Below are 18,156 nucleotides of genomic sequence, written 5' to 3'. Positions count from 1 at the left end.
GGATATTTAAAATGACTGAATTTTGTTGTCCTTAAATACTATATAAAATCCCTATAAAATCATCTTTACTGTACAAGTATATCCTTAGAATAGATTTCCAGAAGTAAAACTGTGAAAGTAAAAAGATACGCCCAATTCACATTTTATTAGCAATAACAAGTTTCCTTCTGAGGAGGTTGAGCCACTTTATATTCTCAAGAATACTGTTTCAGAATGCATATTCACATTAAGGAAATTCATCCTTTGTCACTTGTTACAATTTCTATTTACATAACTTGTCTTTTTATATATTTTACTTTGTTCAGAGAACAAAAGTTTTTAATGTAATTGATCTTTTCCTTTATGGTTCTATGCCCCCTATGATATCTTATTATATATTGCCCATATTCATATCTGTGGTTCAATAAGCATTTAGTAAATTCACTTTCATAATTAAAATAGTTGCAAAAATTTTTTTAGAGAACCTGCAAGGTAAAAATACTTACTATCTGGCCCTTTACAAAAAAAGTTTGCCAGGGATAGAGGAAAAAGTTAAATGACAACACGAGGAAACAGACAAATCCAAAAAGAGGGACAACTGGCCTGGCCTCCTCATTAGTATCATTGTAAGAAAGTGGGGAGGGGCATTATTCTAGATAAAAAGACCAATAAGACATAATAATCAAGTGCAAGTGTAAACTGACAGATCCTGAAAAAAAAAGCATCTATAAAAAACATTTTTGTGGCAATTAAAGGCATCTGAATACAGAATGAATAGTGAATAAGATTAAGAGATTATTATTGTTTCCTCTCCTTTGTTCTCTGGATTTGCCTATGGTTTTGCTGTATCCTGCTCCTGGGGATTTGCAATTCTCGGCTAGTCTCAAACCCATTTTTGTTGGTAAGATAACTGGCAGTTTTATATTTAAGGTTAACATTATTTGGTGATCTGAAGCGGGATCTAGAGGTGACCCCCAACTCTGAGGGGGGTGAGCGAACAGGTGCCTGTACCCACAGATCCAGCTGAGCTCCCTGCTTTCTTGCCCACCCAGGAGTTCAAGGCAATGAATGAGAGTTCCTGTGGCTCCACATCTTCACCAGCATTTGGTGCTGTCAGTGTTCCGGATTTTGGCCATTCTAGTAGACTGGTGGCAGCAATGGCATCCAAGCAAACTTCTGATGGCATCTGGAGACAGTGAGAAACTCAGGGTTCACCTTGCCTGGATTGTGGTTGATATTTTTGACTGTACATCCCCTCAACCACAACTCAACAGAATGACTAGGAGAAGGAACTTCCAACAAAGAAAAGACCCAGAGACAATGGCCTCTCCCACAGACCCAAATGGATATGGATATAAGCAAGAGATCAGAAATGGACTTCAGGGTAACAGTTATGAAGACAATAATAGCTAGGCTAGAGAAAAACATTAATGGCAACATAGTTTCTCTAAGGGCAGAAATGAGAGCTAATCAGGTAAAAATTAAAAATGCTATAAATGAGATGCAGTGTAAACGGCATTATCTAACAGCTAGGGTAAACGAGGCAGAAGAAGGAGTTAGTGATCTAGAAGACAAACGGAAAAAAAGGAACAGGAGGAGACCTGGAACAAACAGCTTAACATCCATGAAAACAGAATTAGAGAAATAAATGATGCCATGAAACATTGCAATGTCAGAATTATTGGGATCCCTGAGGGGGTGGAGAGAGAGAGAGGACTAGATGATATATTTGAGCAAACTGTAGCTGAGAACTTCCCTAATCTGGGGAATGAAACAGCATTCCTGTCCTAGAGGCAGAGAGGACCCCCCCCAAAGATCAAGGAGAACAGGCCAATGCCCCAGCATGTAATAGTAAAACTCGCAAAGCTTAGAACTAAGGAAACCATCTTAAGGGCAGTTAGGGGGAAGAGATTCCTTATGTACAGAGGGAGGAACATCAGAATAATGTCAGACCTAGCCACAGAGACCTGGCAAGCCAGAAAGGGCTGGTAAGACATATTCAGGGTACTAAATGAGAAGAAAATGCAGCCAAGAACACTTTATCTGGCAAGGCTTTCATTTAGAATGAAATTTAGAATGGATGGAGAGATACAGAGCTTCCAGGACTGGGAGAAAGTGAAAGTGACCACTAAGCCAGCCCTGCAAGAAATATTAAGGGGGGGTTCCATAAAAGGAGAAAGACCCCGAGAGAGATAGAGAGCAGAAATTTACAGAGACAATCTATAGCAACAAGGACTTCACAGGCAACATGATGACAATAATCTTTCAATAATCACTCTCAACATGAACGGCCTAAATGCTCCCATAAAATGGCACAGGGTTGCAGACTGGATAAAAAGACAGGACCCATCCATATACTGTCTACAAGAGACTCAATTTGAACCTAAAGATACATCCAGACTGAAAGTGAAGGGATGGAGAACCATCTTTCATGCCAACAGACCCCAAAAGAAAGCTGGGGTAGCAATTCTCATATCAGACAAATTAGATTTTAAGCTAAAGACTGTAGTTAGAGATATAGAAGGACACTATATCATTCTTAAAGGGTCTATCCAACAAGAAGATCTAACAATTGTAAGTATCTATGACCCCAGCATGGGAGCAGCCAACTACATAAGCCAACTGTTAACCAAAATAAAGAGACATATTGATAATAATACGTTAATAGTAGGGAACCTTAACACTCCACTCTCAGCAAGAGACAGATCATCTAAGCAGAAAATCAACAAAGAAACAAGAGCTTTGAATGACACACTGGACCAGAGGGACCTCATAGATATATACAGAACATTCCACCCTGAAACAACAGGATACCCATTCTTCTCAAGCGCACATGGAACTTTCTCCAGAATAGACCACATACTGGGTCACAAATCAGGTCTCAACCAATACCAAAAGACTGAGATTATTCCCTGCATATTCTCAGACCACAATGTTTTGAAACTGGAACTCAATCACAAGAAAGTTTGGAAGAAATTCAAACACTTGGAAGCTAAAGACCATCCTGCCTAAGAATGTCTGGGTCAACCAGGAAATCAATGAAGAACTTAAACAATTCATGGAATCCAATGAGAATGAAAACACATCGGTCCAAAACCTATGGGAAACAGCAAAGGCAGTCCTAAGGGGGAAATACATAGCCATCCAAGCATCACTCAAAAAACCAGAAAAACCCTGAACACACAAACTATCTTTACACCTTAAAGAACTGGAGAATCAACAACAAATTAAGCCTAACCCACACACGAGAAGGGAAATAATTAAGATTAGAGCAGAGATCATTGAATTAGAAACCACAAATACAATAGAACACATCAACAAAACTAGAAGCTGGTTCTTTGAAAGAGTTAATAAGATCAATAAACCACTGGCCAGACTTATCCAAAAGAAAAGAGAAAGGACCCAAATTAAATTTATGAACGAAAGGGGAGAGATCACAACTACCATCAAGGAAATAGAAACAATTATCAGAAATTATTACCACGTATATGCTAATAAATTAAGCAACTTGGAAGAAATGGATGCATTCCTGGAAACCTATAAACTACCAAGACTGAAACAGGAAGTAGTTGATAACCTGAATAGACCACTAACCAGTAATGAGATTGAAGCAGTGATCAAAAACCTCCCAAAAAATAAGAGTCCAGGACCTGATAGATTCCCTGGGGAATTCTACCAAACATTCAAAGAAGAAATAATACCTATTCTCCTGAAGCTGTTTCAAAAAACAGAAACAGAAGGAAAGCTTGCAGACTCATTCTATGAGGCCAGCATTACCTTAATCCCCAAACCAGACAAAGACTCCGTCATAAAGGAGAATTTCTGGCACTATCCCTGATGACTATGGATGCCAAAATTCTCAAGATCCTAGCTAATTGGATCCAACAGTACATTAAAAGGATCATCCACCATTACCAAGTGGGATTTATCCCTGGGATGCAAGGGTGTTTCAACATTCGCAAATCAATCAATGTGATAGAACACATTAAGAAGAGGAGAGAGAAGAACCATATGGTCCTCTCAATTGATGCAGAAAAAGCACTTGACAAAATACAGCATCCTTTCCTGATTAAAGCTCTTCAGAGTATAGGGATAGAGGGAACATTCCTCAAGTTCATAAAATCCATCTATGGAAAAACCCACAGCAAATATCATTATCAATGGGGAAAAGCTGAGAGCCTTTCCCTTAAGATCAGGAACACGACAAGGATGCCCACTCTCACCACTATTGTTCAACATAGTACTAGAAGTCCTAGCAACAGCAATCAGACAACAAAAAGAAATAAAAAGTATTCAAACTGGCAAAGAAGAAGTCAAACTCTCTCTCTTCACAGATGACATGATACTTTATGTGGAAAACCCAAAAGATCCACCCCCAAATTACTAGAACTCATACACCAATTCAGTAATGTGGCAGGATACAAAATCAATGCACAGAAATCAGTTGCTTTCTTATACACTAACAATGCAACTATAGAAAGAGAAATTAGAGAAACGATTCCATTTACAATAGCACCAAAAACCATAAGATACCTCGGAATAAACCTAACCAAAGAGGTAAAGGACCTATACTCTAGGAACTACAGAACACTCATGAAAGAAATTGAAGAAGACACAAAAAGATGGAAAAACATTCCATGCTCAAGGATCGGAAGAATAAACATTGTTAAAATTGTGCTGCCCACATGGAGCACTGGGTCTTATGCACAAACAATGAATCATGGAACACTACATCAAAAACTAATGATGTAATGTATGGTGATTAACATAACAATAAAAAATTTACAAAAAAAGTCTATGCTGCCCAAAGTAATCTATACTTTCAACACCATCCCAATCAAAATACCAACAGCATTTTTCAAAGTGCTGGAACAAACAATCCTAAAATTTGCATGGAATCAGGAAAGAGCCTGAATCGCCAAGGAAATGTTGAAAAAGAAAAACAAAGCTGGGGGAATCACGTTGCCTGATTTCACGGTCTATTACAAAGCTGTGATCACCAAGACAGCATGGTACTGGCACAAAAACAGACACATTGACCAATGGAACAGAATAGAGAGCCCAGATATGAACCCTCAACTCTTATGGTCAAATAATCTTCAACAAAGCAGGAAAAAATGTGCAATGGAAAAAAAACAGTCTCTTCAATAAATGGTGCTGGGAAAATTGGACAGCTATATACAGAAGAATGAAACTCGACCATTCTCTTACAACATACACAAAGATAAACTCTTAAGTGGATGAAAGACCTCAATGTGAGACAGGAATCCATCCATCAAAATCCTGGAGGAGAACATAAGCAGTAACCTCTTCGACATTGGCCACAGCAACTTCTTTCAAGACATGCCTCCAAAGGCAAGGGAAACAAAAGCAAAGATAAACTATTGGGACTTCATCAAGATAAAAAACTTATGCACAGCAAAGGAAACAGTCAACAAAACAAAGAGGCAACCCACAGAATGGGAGAAGATATTTGCAAATGACACTACAGATAAAGGGCTAATATCCAAGATCTATAAAGAACTTCTCAAACTCAACACCCAAAAAAACAAATAAGTCAAAAAATGGGCAGAGGATATGAACAGACACTTCTCTGAAGACGACATACAAATGGCTAACAGACACATGAAAAAATTTCATCATCATTAGCCATCAGGGAAATTCAAGTCAAAACCACATTGAGATACCACCTTACACCAGTTAGAAGGGCAAAGATTGACAAGGCAAGAAACAACAAATGTTGGATTGGTTGTGGAGAAAGGGGAACCCTCTTACACTATTGGTGGGAATGCAAGTTAGTACAGCCACTTTGGAAAACAGTGTGGAGGTTCCTCAAAAAATTAAAAATAGAGCTACCCTATGACCCAGCAACTGCACTACTGGATATTTACCCCAAAGATACAGATGTAGTGAAAAGAAAGGCCACATGCACCCTGATGTTCACAGCAGCAATGTCCGCAATAGCCAAACTGTGGAAGGAGCCAAGATGCCCTTCAACAGATGAATGAATAAAGAAGATGGGGTCCATATATACAATGGAATATTACTCAGCCATCAGAAAGGATGAATACCCAACTTTTACATCAACATGGATGGGACTGGAGGAGGTTATGCTAAGTGAAATAAGTCAAACACAGAAAGTTAATTATCATATGGTTTCACTTATTTGTGGAACATAAGGAATAGCAGGGAGGACATTAGGAGAAGGAAGGGAAAAATGAAGGGGGGGAATCAGAGGGGGAGATGAACCATGAAAGACTATGGACTCTGAGAAACAAACTGAGGGTTTTAGAGGGGACAGGGGGGATGAGTTAGCCTGGTGATGGGTATTAAGGAGGGCACATACTGCATGGAGCACTGGGTGTTATACGCAAACAATGAATCACGGAACACTACATCAAAAACTAATGATGTACTGTATGGTAACTATCATAACATAACATAAAAAACGAGATTATTAATAATTTTCTAACTGTAATAATAGTATGGTGTGTTTACATAGGAGAATGTCCTTATTTTTTAGGCAATCCCTGCTAAAATATATAGGAGCGAAGTTATCATATTTGGAACTTTCAAATGGGTTCCGCAAAAATGTACATACACACATGCATATGCCACACAAGCACAGATGAGGAAAACGGAATTTTTCTAAGAAGTACAAACAGTTGAATCCATGTGAGGATTAGAGAAAACTACAGTGCTGTTCTTTGAACTTTTTGGAATACTTAAAAATTTTTATGAATGAAAACAGGCAGGTTACAAAAGAACATATATCTTATAATCACATTTCTACATAAATTTGCATATATTCATTAAAAAAATCTACAGGAATATATATGCCAAAGTGTTAAAATGGGTTATATCTCAGTAGTGGACTCATAGGTAATTATTAGTTTCTTTTTAATATTTCTTTGTATGGTCTGAGTATTTTACAGGGAATATGCATTACCTTCATACACTTGGAAAAAACCAAAAACTTTTTCAGAGAGCTTTGTATGGAAAATTTGAAGGCAAACTGTTCATGTTTGGAACATGTTATGAGTCATCATATTTGATGCTCCTTTAAAAGAGATACTGTGATATACTGATCCTTAAGACCAGAAAAAAATGTGTTTTCAAAAGTGAGCTTCATGTATTTTATCTTACGAGTCTTATTAAATTTACAGTCCTACCACAAAAAAGGTATCATTTTTAGATAATACGTTTATAAGTAATGGCATAATAGTTTTTACAGAAGTATTAAAAAGGGAAAGATTCTTTGAAATACCATTTTTTCCCACATTAAGATCCTTTCTTTCAATGTTCTTTCCATCATTTAGAACAGCACTAACCCAAAAAGGCAAAACAAATAGCAAACATAGACACTAACTTTCAATCCTCTTTCCAGAGGTGGAACTATCAAATAACGATTCTGTTCTTTGCCTTCATATAAGTCATCTTCATTGCAATCCAATGTTTCACTCTAAGAAATAAAAAAAAAATACACTAAAACAAATTTTGAAATAAATTGAAAATTTATAAGATTAACAAAATACAATTAAAGTTTATCCAAAGGGCAGTTTTCCATGTTACACACTATTAGATAAGAGACAAAAAATATGTATTTCCCCATCACTTCTTGTAACTAGAAAAAATTGCTATTATTATCACCACCAACCTAACATTTATATACTGCTTCAAAAATATCAGCTTACTAGATTTTTATAAAATCCCACAACTAGGGAAAATAAGAATTATCTTCATTTTATTAGGGAAAAACACAGACTCAGATATTTTATACAGATCTGAAACTTCATGGGTATTATTTCCCTTCTGCCCAAGCTCTTAACATACTATGAACGGTTACTTCTTTTAATAAAGCAGGTTAATTTTATTTTACTCCTTAATTAATCCAATGTTATCACGTTTACCGGTATAAAATGTGTCTTTCAGAAGCAACAATGAAGTTCATTTACAGTGTTACTATCACTATATTTCAAATTTATATCAAAAGCATAGTCAATTTGTATAACATTTATTGAAAGGAGAGTCAATGTATAATTTCAAAAATGCATTCTACGTATTTTTAAAGTTCAAAACGTTTACTGTAAGTATGAAATTACAAACATTGTAACAGTGGGTCAAAAGCTTTAAAGCGCTTCAACTTTCTAAAATGGTTCTTAAATATATAAAAAGTATACAGAACTTACTGAATAGTTTATGTAGCCAAGATCTGTTATTGTAAATGAACTCAGGCAATCTGAATTCAAGGACTCCTGAAAAACTAGCAGTACTTGTTCACTTCCAGTTCCTATAAAGTCATCTATCAGTACTGAGCTAATTTTTTCCCACTTGGCAGCAACCTGAAAGAAAGAGAGTGGAAAAGAAAAAAAAAATCAGATGTGAAATAAACTAAACTCTTTTGTTGCATGTAGGTGTAATGTGTCCTCTTCAATCTTATAAACAAGTAATGAAAATGGTAAACACTAAAAACTAAAGATATTGGGGGATCAGACAACATAAGGAGTTACAACAATTTTACAAATAGCAAGATACTTTAATATTTTATCAAATGTTTGTCCAGTGTCTGTCACATTCCTGATTTCTATATTAAAATTTTATTATGATTTATAAATTCTAAACTTCTCATGACTATTTCGGAAACTCTAGGTAACTAGAAAGTAGTGGTAAACACTCAAAAGTTCTTGAAGCAGAATAACTTTTAAGAGTCAAGACAAACTTAATACACTAAACTTTGGTGGAAGAGAACATAGCCATTATTAGGGACACAGAGTGGGAAGGGATCCTACTAGTGATGTACCTAGAACCGTCCTAGCCCACTGGAATGATTTGATCAGTTTATACCTGAACATGGGACCCCAAGTTTAAAATAGAAGACAACTTCGTAAAGGTCCATGAAGCTGAAAGTCTCCAAACTGGTCCCCTGGAAAACTAATACCATGGGGATCAGCTATCCCTTCTCCCTCAGACAGAAAACCTAAAACTCCTGCTCAGAATCCTAGCAGTAGCAGAGACACATCATCTAGATGATAGAGGGTGGCATGTATTAGAGCAAGACTATAAGTAAGACTTCAATCTATATAACCAAACCATATAAGGTTAATTTCCAAAGCCAGGATTTCTCACTTATGCAGGGAGAAAGCTTATTTGTATACCCATATCCTCCCTTCCTCCCACCCCACCCCTACCATGAGTATCATGGAGTACAATGAACTATGTGAAGACATTAATAGTACGAATGTGCTCAACAGGGGCACCTGGGTGGCTGAGTTGGTTGAGCATCCAACTCCTGATTCCGGCTCAAGTCATGATTTCAGGGTCATGAGATGGAGACTGGCATCAGCTCCGTGCTCAGTGGGGAGTCTGCTTGAGATTTCTTTCCCTCTACCCCTCCCCCCACTTACATGTGCACTCTCTCTAATAATTTTTTTTAAAAAAAGAATGTGTTCAACATGCAAACACAATAGAGCTATGCACTCATGTATGCACACACACATTTACAATCTACAGCTCTAGAATAGTGCTGTCCAAATATAGGAGAGCAACAATGCAAGGCATATATATTTAATTTTATATGTAATTTGATCTGCTATATCCAAAATAGTATCATTTCAATTCAATATTATCAATAAAATTATTAACTAGATATTTTCCTATCATTTTTACTAAGCCTTTAAAATCTGGTATGTATTTGACATTTATAGCACATTCCAATTCAGACGAGCCACATTCCAAATGTCGAATAATTACACGTGGCTAGAGGCTACCATATTAGAGAGCACATCTCTAGAACATACTAACCTCTATCTACAACATACCAGTATCTGTTTTAGGTATACTTGACAATGATTCAGTTTTACCTGCTACACAGATTCTTGTCAAAACTTACAGAGACAATTTCTACTCGAGAGAGAAAACCTAAGAGAAAAGTTAATCAGGCATTTGTCTAGACTCAGCTGTTTCAAGTTCTATCACTAGATTAAACATTATACCTGGGGCTTTTATGAAGGGCTGATCTGAGAACGTGCTAACCTTGATTTTCAGTATTTATTCTAATTTATGCTTGTTTGTACTTTGTCTTTTAAGCTGCCTTAATTCCTTTATAGAATGAGGTAGTAAAAGGATGGTTGGATGAATCCATAGCTAACCCAAAGGAAGATTGTGTCTATTATTTTTTTCCCATTTTGGAGCAAAACTGCTATCAGAGACACCATTTTATTATTCAATAACATATTCACTTTATTATTCAAAACCTCTTACATAATACCACAAACAGTAAATTCCTCTCAGAACTCAATGTCAGAAAAAAAAAATTTCCCTTGATAGTATGTTCCATTCAGTTGTAAAACCTGCTATATTTGTGTTTTTTTTGTCCTAACTACTAAACTAAGTATAATTCCTCAAATGCAATCACTTCCCTTAACCCAGGTTTTCTGACATAGTTATCTCTCCTCCCCCTTTATTGTTGATTCTTAGGCTTTATTCCTGCTTTTAAAGTCATTGCATATTTTACCCTACGATATATATTTTTTAAGTGGGTGAATATAAATGTAACACCAAGGTAAAGCCAAGAGCTGCAAAATTCTCAGAGTAGCAAGGTTACCAAAGCAATTTATGAGCACTGAATTTGTGGATATCAGGGTGTAATTCCAGAGCTTTCAATACAGGGCATTTGTAAACAGCTTAGATGTACAGAATCCCTAAAGAAGTAGCTTAAGAGATGTGTCAGTAGGGACTTAGGTCAGTAACTTGTGCAAAGGATGATGGTCCATTGTAGAGAAAGAAACCTAGAACACAATTTCAAGGCAGGAAAGCCAACCAGCAGTTTACAGGCTTACTTACAGAGAGGGGCATGGTATCCCTCTTTGGGTAATATGTTAGTGGCAGAGCTCTACAGCATCCAAGCAGGGGACCCACTTAAAGTGCGTGAGGACTATATTACACTGAATTAATGATGCACAAGGGGACTGTTTTTCCTTATGCAGGTGAATAAGGGACCTCAGGTAGGTGCAAGTCAGTGATGACAGTCCTAGCCCTTGCATAACATAATAATAGCTACTTACTGAGCTTCTCCTGTGTGCCAAGCACTGTGCAAGACACTTTACAATGTCATTTTCTTTAATTCTCTCCTCTCAGAGGCAGGATGATCCCAATTTCATAAAGATAGAAAATGAGTTCACAAAAATTAAACACATTCCTTAAGGTAAGACTAGTAAGTGGCTCAGTTGGGATTCAAACCAAGTGTGCTCTTCCCATAATCCTGACCCCAGTAAGGATTATAGGTTATACTAGATGTTTCCCTGCTACCATTTCTGGAAAGGCAAAGAGAGTAGAGAAAGACAGAAAATGTTACCTTCCAAATAACCTTCAAATAAAAGTACAATATGCTTTTTAAAGATTGCTTTCAAAATAAAATAGGGTACTTTCAAATTATTTTCTTTCAAAAATTTAAATTTATTTTTTTTAGAGAGAGAGAGAGAGAGCAAGTACATGCAGGGGGAGCAGCAGTGGGAGAGGAGAGAGAATCTTTTAAGCAGGCTCCGTGCCCAGTGTGGAGCCCAACACAGGGCTCAATCCCACGTCTCTGCTCAGCAGGGATTCTGCTCCTCCCTCCCCACACCCTCACCCTACTTGTGCTTTCTCTTGCTATCTCTCTCTCCCAAATAAATAAATAAAATCTTAAAAAAAAAAAGATTCCAGGACACACTCTCTGAAACATAAATGCTTAAAAGGTCTAAGGCTACACCAACTGAATGATTATAAGAATAAGTACTGTACCTGAAAGTTCTTTTTCCAAACGGCACAAGCATTACTGGACCTAAAGGATATGACGAAAAGGTCTCCTCTGCCTGAATCCATAAGTTGAACTGCACAAGGATCTCCAAATGGAAGCTGGCACACACTTTTAGGAGTCCCATTTTGAAATGAAATCAGCTGATTCTTTCGAGTAAGGGCAATCAGAGCCATTCTTAACTGATTGTTGACAATCTCCATTGCACAGACATGCACATAAGTTACTACACTGCTATAAGCAGGAGGGATAATGTATGCGTCACTTATTACTTCTTCATTTTCAAGGGAGTATACACAAAATTTGGTATTCCAAATTGCATAATCTGATTTTGAAAGCTTTTGAGTGCATCCTTCCTCTGAAAAAAAACATGTCTTTGGTCCTAACAAAACCATACCTAGATTTTCAATCTCCCCTGCCCACTCAACAGAGGAAAAATTAAGAGACACAGTAACAATTTTGCCAGTTTGAGAAGAGATACAGTAGAATGTTTTGACATGTCTCCATAAAACTAAAGGGCCACTAAAGACCCTTACACCATCCTTCAACTCATGGCTTAGTCTAAAGCTCAAACGCTTTTCAAATTTATTGGTACTGTGAAGAAATAGAAGAAAATATCTGAAGATGTTATTCTTTTTATTGCATTGTATCATAATATAAGGGAGATTAATTCCAGTTCTGAAATCTGACACACAGTTGCAACACATAATTTTTAAATGAGAATTTTCTTCCTTTAGTGTAAAGAATCCAGTGGACTTCTGAACAAATGCTCTTGTTCTTCTGTCAAATACCATTCTTCTGACATGTAACATGGATATTTTTGCAGGCTCTTTACCTTTAAAATCTCCCTTAGACAATCGAAAAATAAGGACTTCCCCATTATGACACAAGAGCATTTCTTGTTCATTAGATGACATTGCTTGTTTGCTAGTCATTCCACAATATCAAGTCTTTGTGTCGGTCCAATTTTCGAAGGCAAATTGATTCCAGCTGATGCTTTTAAACCTAAAAATGTAATGAGGAAAACTACCATCAAGTAGGCAGTTGAAAAGAAAACACATTTCTGCCAGAGAATTATCACATAGATAACTATAAGTTGTAGCTTTTTATGCTATCTTAACAATGTTACACTTATCAAAAAACCACATCCCAAGTATCATTTCTGTACAGTTAAAAAACAGTTTGCAAACAATGCAAATAACCACATCACAAAAGATATGAATGTGTTAACAGCAGCTATTAAAAGCTGTGCGTGGTCCATTGAAAGTGCCTGAAGATGTTCTTTCTGGTTCAGGGGATTTCTTAAGGGTTCCACTTCTGCCTCTCTTTCAAACCTACCAACCTGATCTGGTTTTCCTATTTTCTTCCCCCTCCACCATCTTCTACCCTGTTACCTCAAACCTGGGTTTTTCCTTTCAGCCTTACACCCTCAACAATGACAATTAAGTAGTCAGTGACTCATATTGAGTGCTACAACAACCCAGGCACTTGGGGTCCTGCTTTCCTGAAACAGGAGCTCATACAGCCTCTATGGCCAAAATAAAAGCCCAGAAAGAAAAACAGGAGATTCTATACCATGGTTTAAAAAAATCTCCACAGAAGTAACAGAAATACAATATTAAATCTTACTTTGCAAAAACAGTGCAGCTCTAGGACCTTAAGAAAGTCACTATTCCTATTCCAAGTAGAAAAAACTAGAAGATTAGTAATATTATAATGAACACAAGAATTAAATAATAGCTATCAATTATTCAGGCTTATATGCCAGGTACAATACATAATTTCATTTAATGCTTACAACTATTCTTTTAAAGTAAGTATTATTATCACATCTTTCAACTGAGAAAACTTATTATTATTTTAACTGAGGTCAGAAAATTTTCCAAGGTTACAACAATAATCGGCAATGGCACTAGATTTGGAAGATGGGCCCTCTGACTCCTAAGCCTACACTTTTAACTACCACACTGTTCTGGCATGCATCCCCTTGCTCTGAACACTGGTTATAAGCAAGGCAACCTGAGAGAATTAGTAAAGTAGAATGAAGAACAAAGGAACACCCACGGCATCACAAATGGCAAGATTTCGTTCTTTTGTATGGCTGAGTAATATTCCACTTCTCTCTCTCTCTCTCTCTCACACACACACACACACACAACCTTCTTTATCCATTCATCTGTTGATGGACACCTGGAACCTACAGGATATTATATGAAGTGAAATAAGTCAGAGAAAGATAAATGTTATAGGATTCCACTCACATGGAATCTAAAAAACAAAATAAACAAAAAAACAGACACTTAAATACATAGCACAAACTGCCAGAGCAGAGGTCAGTGGGGAAACGGGCAAAATAGATGAGGGGGATTAAAAGGTACATACTTCCACTTATAAATAAGTCATGGACATGAAAAGCACAGCCTAAGGAATGTAGTCAGTAATTTATAATAACGTTGTATGGTGACTATGCTTATCATGGTGAGCACTGAATAATGTATAGAATTATTGAATCAATATGCTGTACACCTGAAACATACAACATGTCAATTATACTTCAATGGTAAAAATAAAGTTTAAAAAAGAACACAGGCCAAATCTAACAGCAAAAAAACAAAATTACAAGGGAACACCCCTTACAGTGAACACACATATAAGAGAAAGATGTTGATCTCTACTCAGTGGCTATATATGCAGAGTCACTCCTTTAACAGTTGTAGAAAGCTCAGCATACACTATGAACTGCACATGGCTGGAGAGCCTAGAGAACTATGTGAATGGTGGGCCTGGTCTGCCTCTTACTAGAGGTATGACTTTGGGCAAGTTACTTAATCCCTCTATGCCACATATCCACATACAATGGGGTGAAGTACTACCCCACAAGGTATTGAAATTAACAAATATAACCCACTTAAAATAGAACCTGACACATAGAAAATGCTTGATAAAGCTTAGCTGCTACCATTGTGATTATCATCATCATCATGGCCACTCTGGTTTATATAGTACCTAACTTTTGAAACATCAGAACAGTTGACTTAACAGTTTGTGAATGCTGAAAGGTCCCTCTCCACTATAAATAACTCTAACTCATACTCTTTCTTTTCTCATACTTGTGGATCATTTACACCAGAAAATTCAACTATTTCAGAAAACTAGGTCATTTGCAATTAAGTAATAATGTTTTCCTCTGCTGAATGAGAAACAAACTGCAAAGGCTTAGGTTTTGTTCTTTTATTATAAAAATCTACCAAGAGTCCAATTAGAAAAAAGTATCACTGAACCATCTACAAATTTAACTTAATGTAGCATTTTGTAGAAATGACTTTAATTTAGAGGCAATTCTATTAAAATGCAGACTTGATTAGTCAGCATCTGCTTTCAAATTGGAGATGCCGTGGCTTATTGTCTAATTTCCAAATACATCATTTGTTATAGTTTTAAACGATGTTCACAAATTCTTTGAAATTCCTTCCATCAAGAAGTGGCACTTAATTCTCCTCTCCTTGGGTGAGGGCTGGTCATTATGATTCACTTCTAGCCAAAAGAATATGGTAGAAGGGACGACATGAGACTTCCGAGACTGGGTCACAGAACATTGTGGCTTCCTTGTTGACCAGCTCCTTGGATCACCTGCAATGAGGGAAGCCACCTGCCATATTATTAAGACACTCAGGCAGCGCCATGGAGATGTGCATTCAGCAAGGAACTATGGCTTCCCGCCAATGGTCAGCAAGAGATTGGGGCCTTTTACCAACAGCCATGTGAGTAAGTCTTCTTGGGATCAGATCTTCCAGCTCCAGTCAGCCCCCTGGAGAGATCCTGAGTCAGAAGAACCAAGCTAAACTGCTCCCAAATTCTTGATCCTCAGAAATTTTGAGATAACGTTTGTTGTTTTAAGCTGCTAAATTTGGGAACAATTTGTTATACAGTAACAGATAAATACGTTCCTCTCTGGTAATTTGTTTAAATTGATGATATTGTTTTTGAGAATTTCATGAAACCTATTACTTGAAGTTAACTGGAGAAACTGTATCATAATACAAACTAGCAGAAGTCACTGGCTTACTGGTTTGTTGTTAGGCAATAAACGCAAAGATCTGGGACAATAAGTATCATAAAGTAGTTTCAGCTTTATTAGTAAAGAAGATAAGTAGGTAAATCAAAGGTGTGGCTTTTACTTATGAAACTTTTAGTTTAAAGGAAATAAATATTGTATTACAACAAAATGTATGAATAATAATTTATTTAAAGTTTCCCACAGATATGTCTGGTCTCTTAGATTTCTAAAAGAAGTTTCCTTTTTCAGCATTAAATGATACATTGTTCTTTTAGCATTAAAATTATATAATCTGGGGCACCTGGGCAGCTCAGTCGGTTAAGCGTCTGCCTTCAGCTCAGGTCATGATCCCAGAGTCCTGGGATTGAGCCCCGCATAGCATTGGGCTCCCTGCTCAGCGGGGAGCCTGCTTCTCCCTCTGCCCCTCCCCCTGCTCATGCTTTCTCTCGCTAATAAATAAATAAAAATCTTAAAAAAATGATAGAATCTGAGGTAAAGATATAAGAACTTGTCTTTGACTACCTATTTACATGAAAAGTTTTTTCAGATTTCTTAAGTACTAAAAACAACCAAAAGTAACTTCTATACAGAAAAGGATTTTGGAAGAAATGAGTGAGACCCTTAATACAGAGACAACAACATAGCAGAGATAAAGGGCTCAATAAACGAAATGAGAAACACACTTGACAGAATGAACAGCAGGCTGCAAGAAGCAGAGGAATGAACTAGTGACCTAGAAGGAAGAGTAATGGAAAGTAACCAAGCTGAACAAAAGAAAAAAGAATTCTGCAAAACGAGAACAGACTTGGGGAACTCAGTGACTCCATCAAACGTAATAACATTTGTTATTTTAGTATTAAATGTCACAACTAATGTTGAATCAACTCAGTGCTCTGGTTCACCAATATCTGAATATGACAGGAGAATGTGACTGCTGAAAGGCCAGCAGAATATCCCCCTTTACTAAACTCTAGAGTATGTATTATTGCACCTTGATAAAGTTATGACTTAAGAAAATCAGACCCCTTACATTCTCTTCTTTTAATGCTACCAGCAACTTCCTTAACTTAGAAACCACTATCTTCCAACTCTGTTCCAACTGCCACTACAGTAGTTCAGGCTCTCAACTCTCACTTAGGTTGATGAAAAAGTTTCTTAAAATGATCTTCCTTACTCTAGGCTCTCTCCCCTCCAACTTACCAATTTATTTCTGCTACCTCAGTTATGGCTCTAAAACATAAACTTGATCTGGTAACTGTCCCCTGCCTCAAAAACCTTGCATGTACCCTCTCCCCCTTCTCAATAGATGTATGAACCTTGAATTACTTCCTGGAAAGATAGATGCTAAACACTGTAAATTGAACACATGAATGACACAGAGACAAAAGATTGCAAACCATTGCTATAAAGTTTATCGTGGCATTCAAAGCCTTGTTAAAATCCTAACCCAACATGCTTTTAGCATGAGCTCTAGGAAAAAAGCAAACTTATTCTCATGGATTTAGAGACTGTTATATGAAAGGTCTTTATTTTTAAATACTACTGCAAAACCATGCACATTTTAAATATAAGTTATTTAAAATTGATCACCTTCAGAGTTAAAAATTAGAAGTCATTAATATATTTATTTATGAAGATAAATTTTTTTCCTCAAACTTTCTATAATCTCAAGGCTTATTGAATTTGCATACCTGTGTACATTTTATTTTATACTGATTCAACATCTGTTTTAAGAGTTCTTAGCATATGTTCATAAAACAAACCTTCAAGCCTATGGAATAAATGGTAATTTTCTTTTTTTAGATAAAAATAATACGGAAACAACTGAAACTAAGATCAATTTAGAGGTTCTAAGACCAATATAAACAAGCCCTGATTAATCAAACCCTGATTATCAGGGCACCAGACTTACTACTCCAGCCTATTGGCCATCTGACTTTTTACTTATCCTTACAACAGTGGCTTACGCTGTTGTGGCTTACACCCTTACGACAGAAAAACAAAACAAAACAAAAACAGGTAACTCAAACCGGTTAAGTTTTACCTCCTATTGCAGCTAATGGGGTGGGGAGAGGGTTGGAAGCAGATTATTTATAAAATACTACATATTAATTTGAGTTTTTCCTGTTCTGTATTACCATATATCATAGTTGAATGTATATATTTTGCACATAAAATGAATATACTAGGGAAATAATACACGCTAACAGAAATATAGTAGATTGGCAATAAATTATCACCCTCATCCACTCTTCCCTACCTGCCTCCTATTAAATAAACAATGTTCCTTTTAAACGTTAATAAATTCTTCTGGGTGTCATAAAATTCA

The 18,156-nt window shown here is 36.6% G+C and overlaps 1 protein-coding gene across 2 annotated transcripts in view; it reads right to left on the bottom strand.

The window, feature by feature from the left end:
• Nucleotides 1–18,156, bottom strand: part of FANCB (FA complementation group B) — a 74,336-nt gene that overhangs the window by 53,926 nt on the left and 2,254 nt on the right. For both annotated transcript variants that reach the window (XM_028115090.2, XM_028115089.2), the window contains exons 2-4: nucleotides 11,758–12,775; nucleotides 8,169–8,321; nucleotides 7,349–7,441 (exon numbers count right to left, since the gene is read on the bottom strand). In XM_028115090.2, coding sequence (XP_027970891.2) covers nucleotides 7,349–7,441; nucleotides 8,169–8,321; nucleotides 11,758–12,705 — 1,194 coding nt within the window. In that variant the 5' untranslated portion in view covers nucleotides 12,706–12,775. The remainder of the gene's footprint in view (nucleotides 1–7,348; nucleotides 7,442–8,168; nucleotides 8,322–11,757; nucleotides 12,776–18,156) is intronic.

The sequence above is a fragment of the Eumetopias jubatus genome, unplaced genomic scaffold, assembly GCF_037043125.1.
Source record: "Eumetopias jubatus isolate StellerSeaLion01/CBP00866 unplaced genomic scaffold, mEumJub1_p1.0 scaffold_11, whole genome shotgun sequence".
In the NCBI taxonomy this organism is placed as follows: Eukaryota; Metazoa; Chordata; class Mammalia; order Carnivora; family Otariidae; genus Eumetopias; species Eumetopias jubatus.
This window is presented reverse-complemented; position numbering and strand designations above follow the sequence as displayed.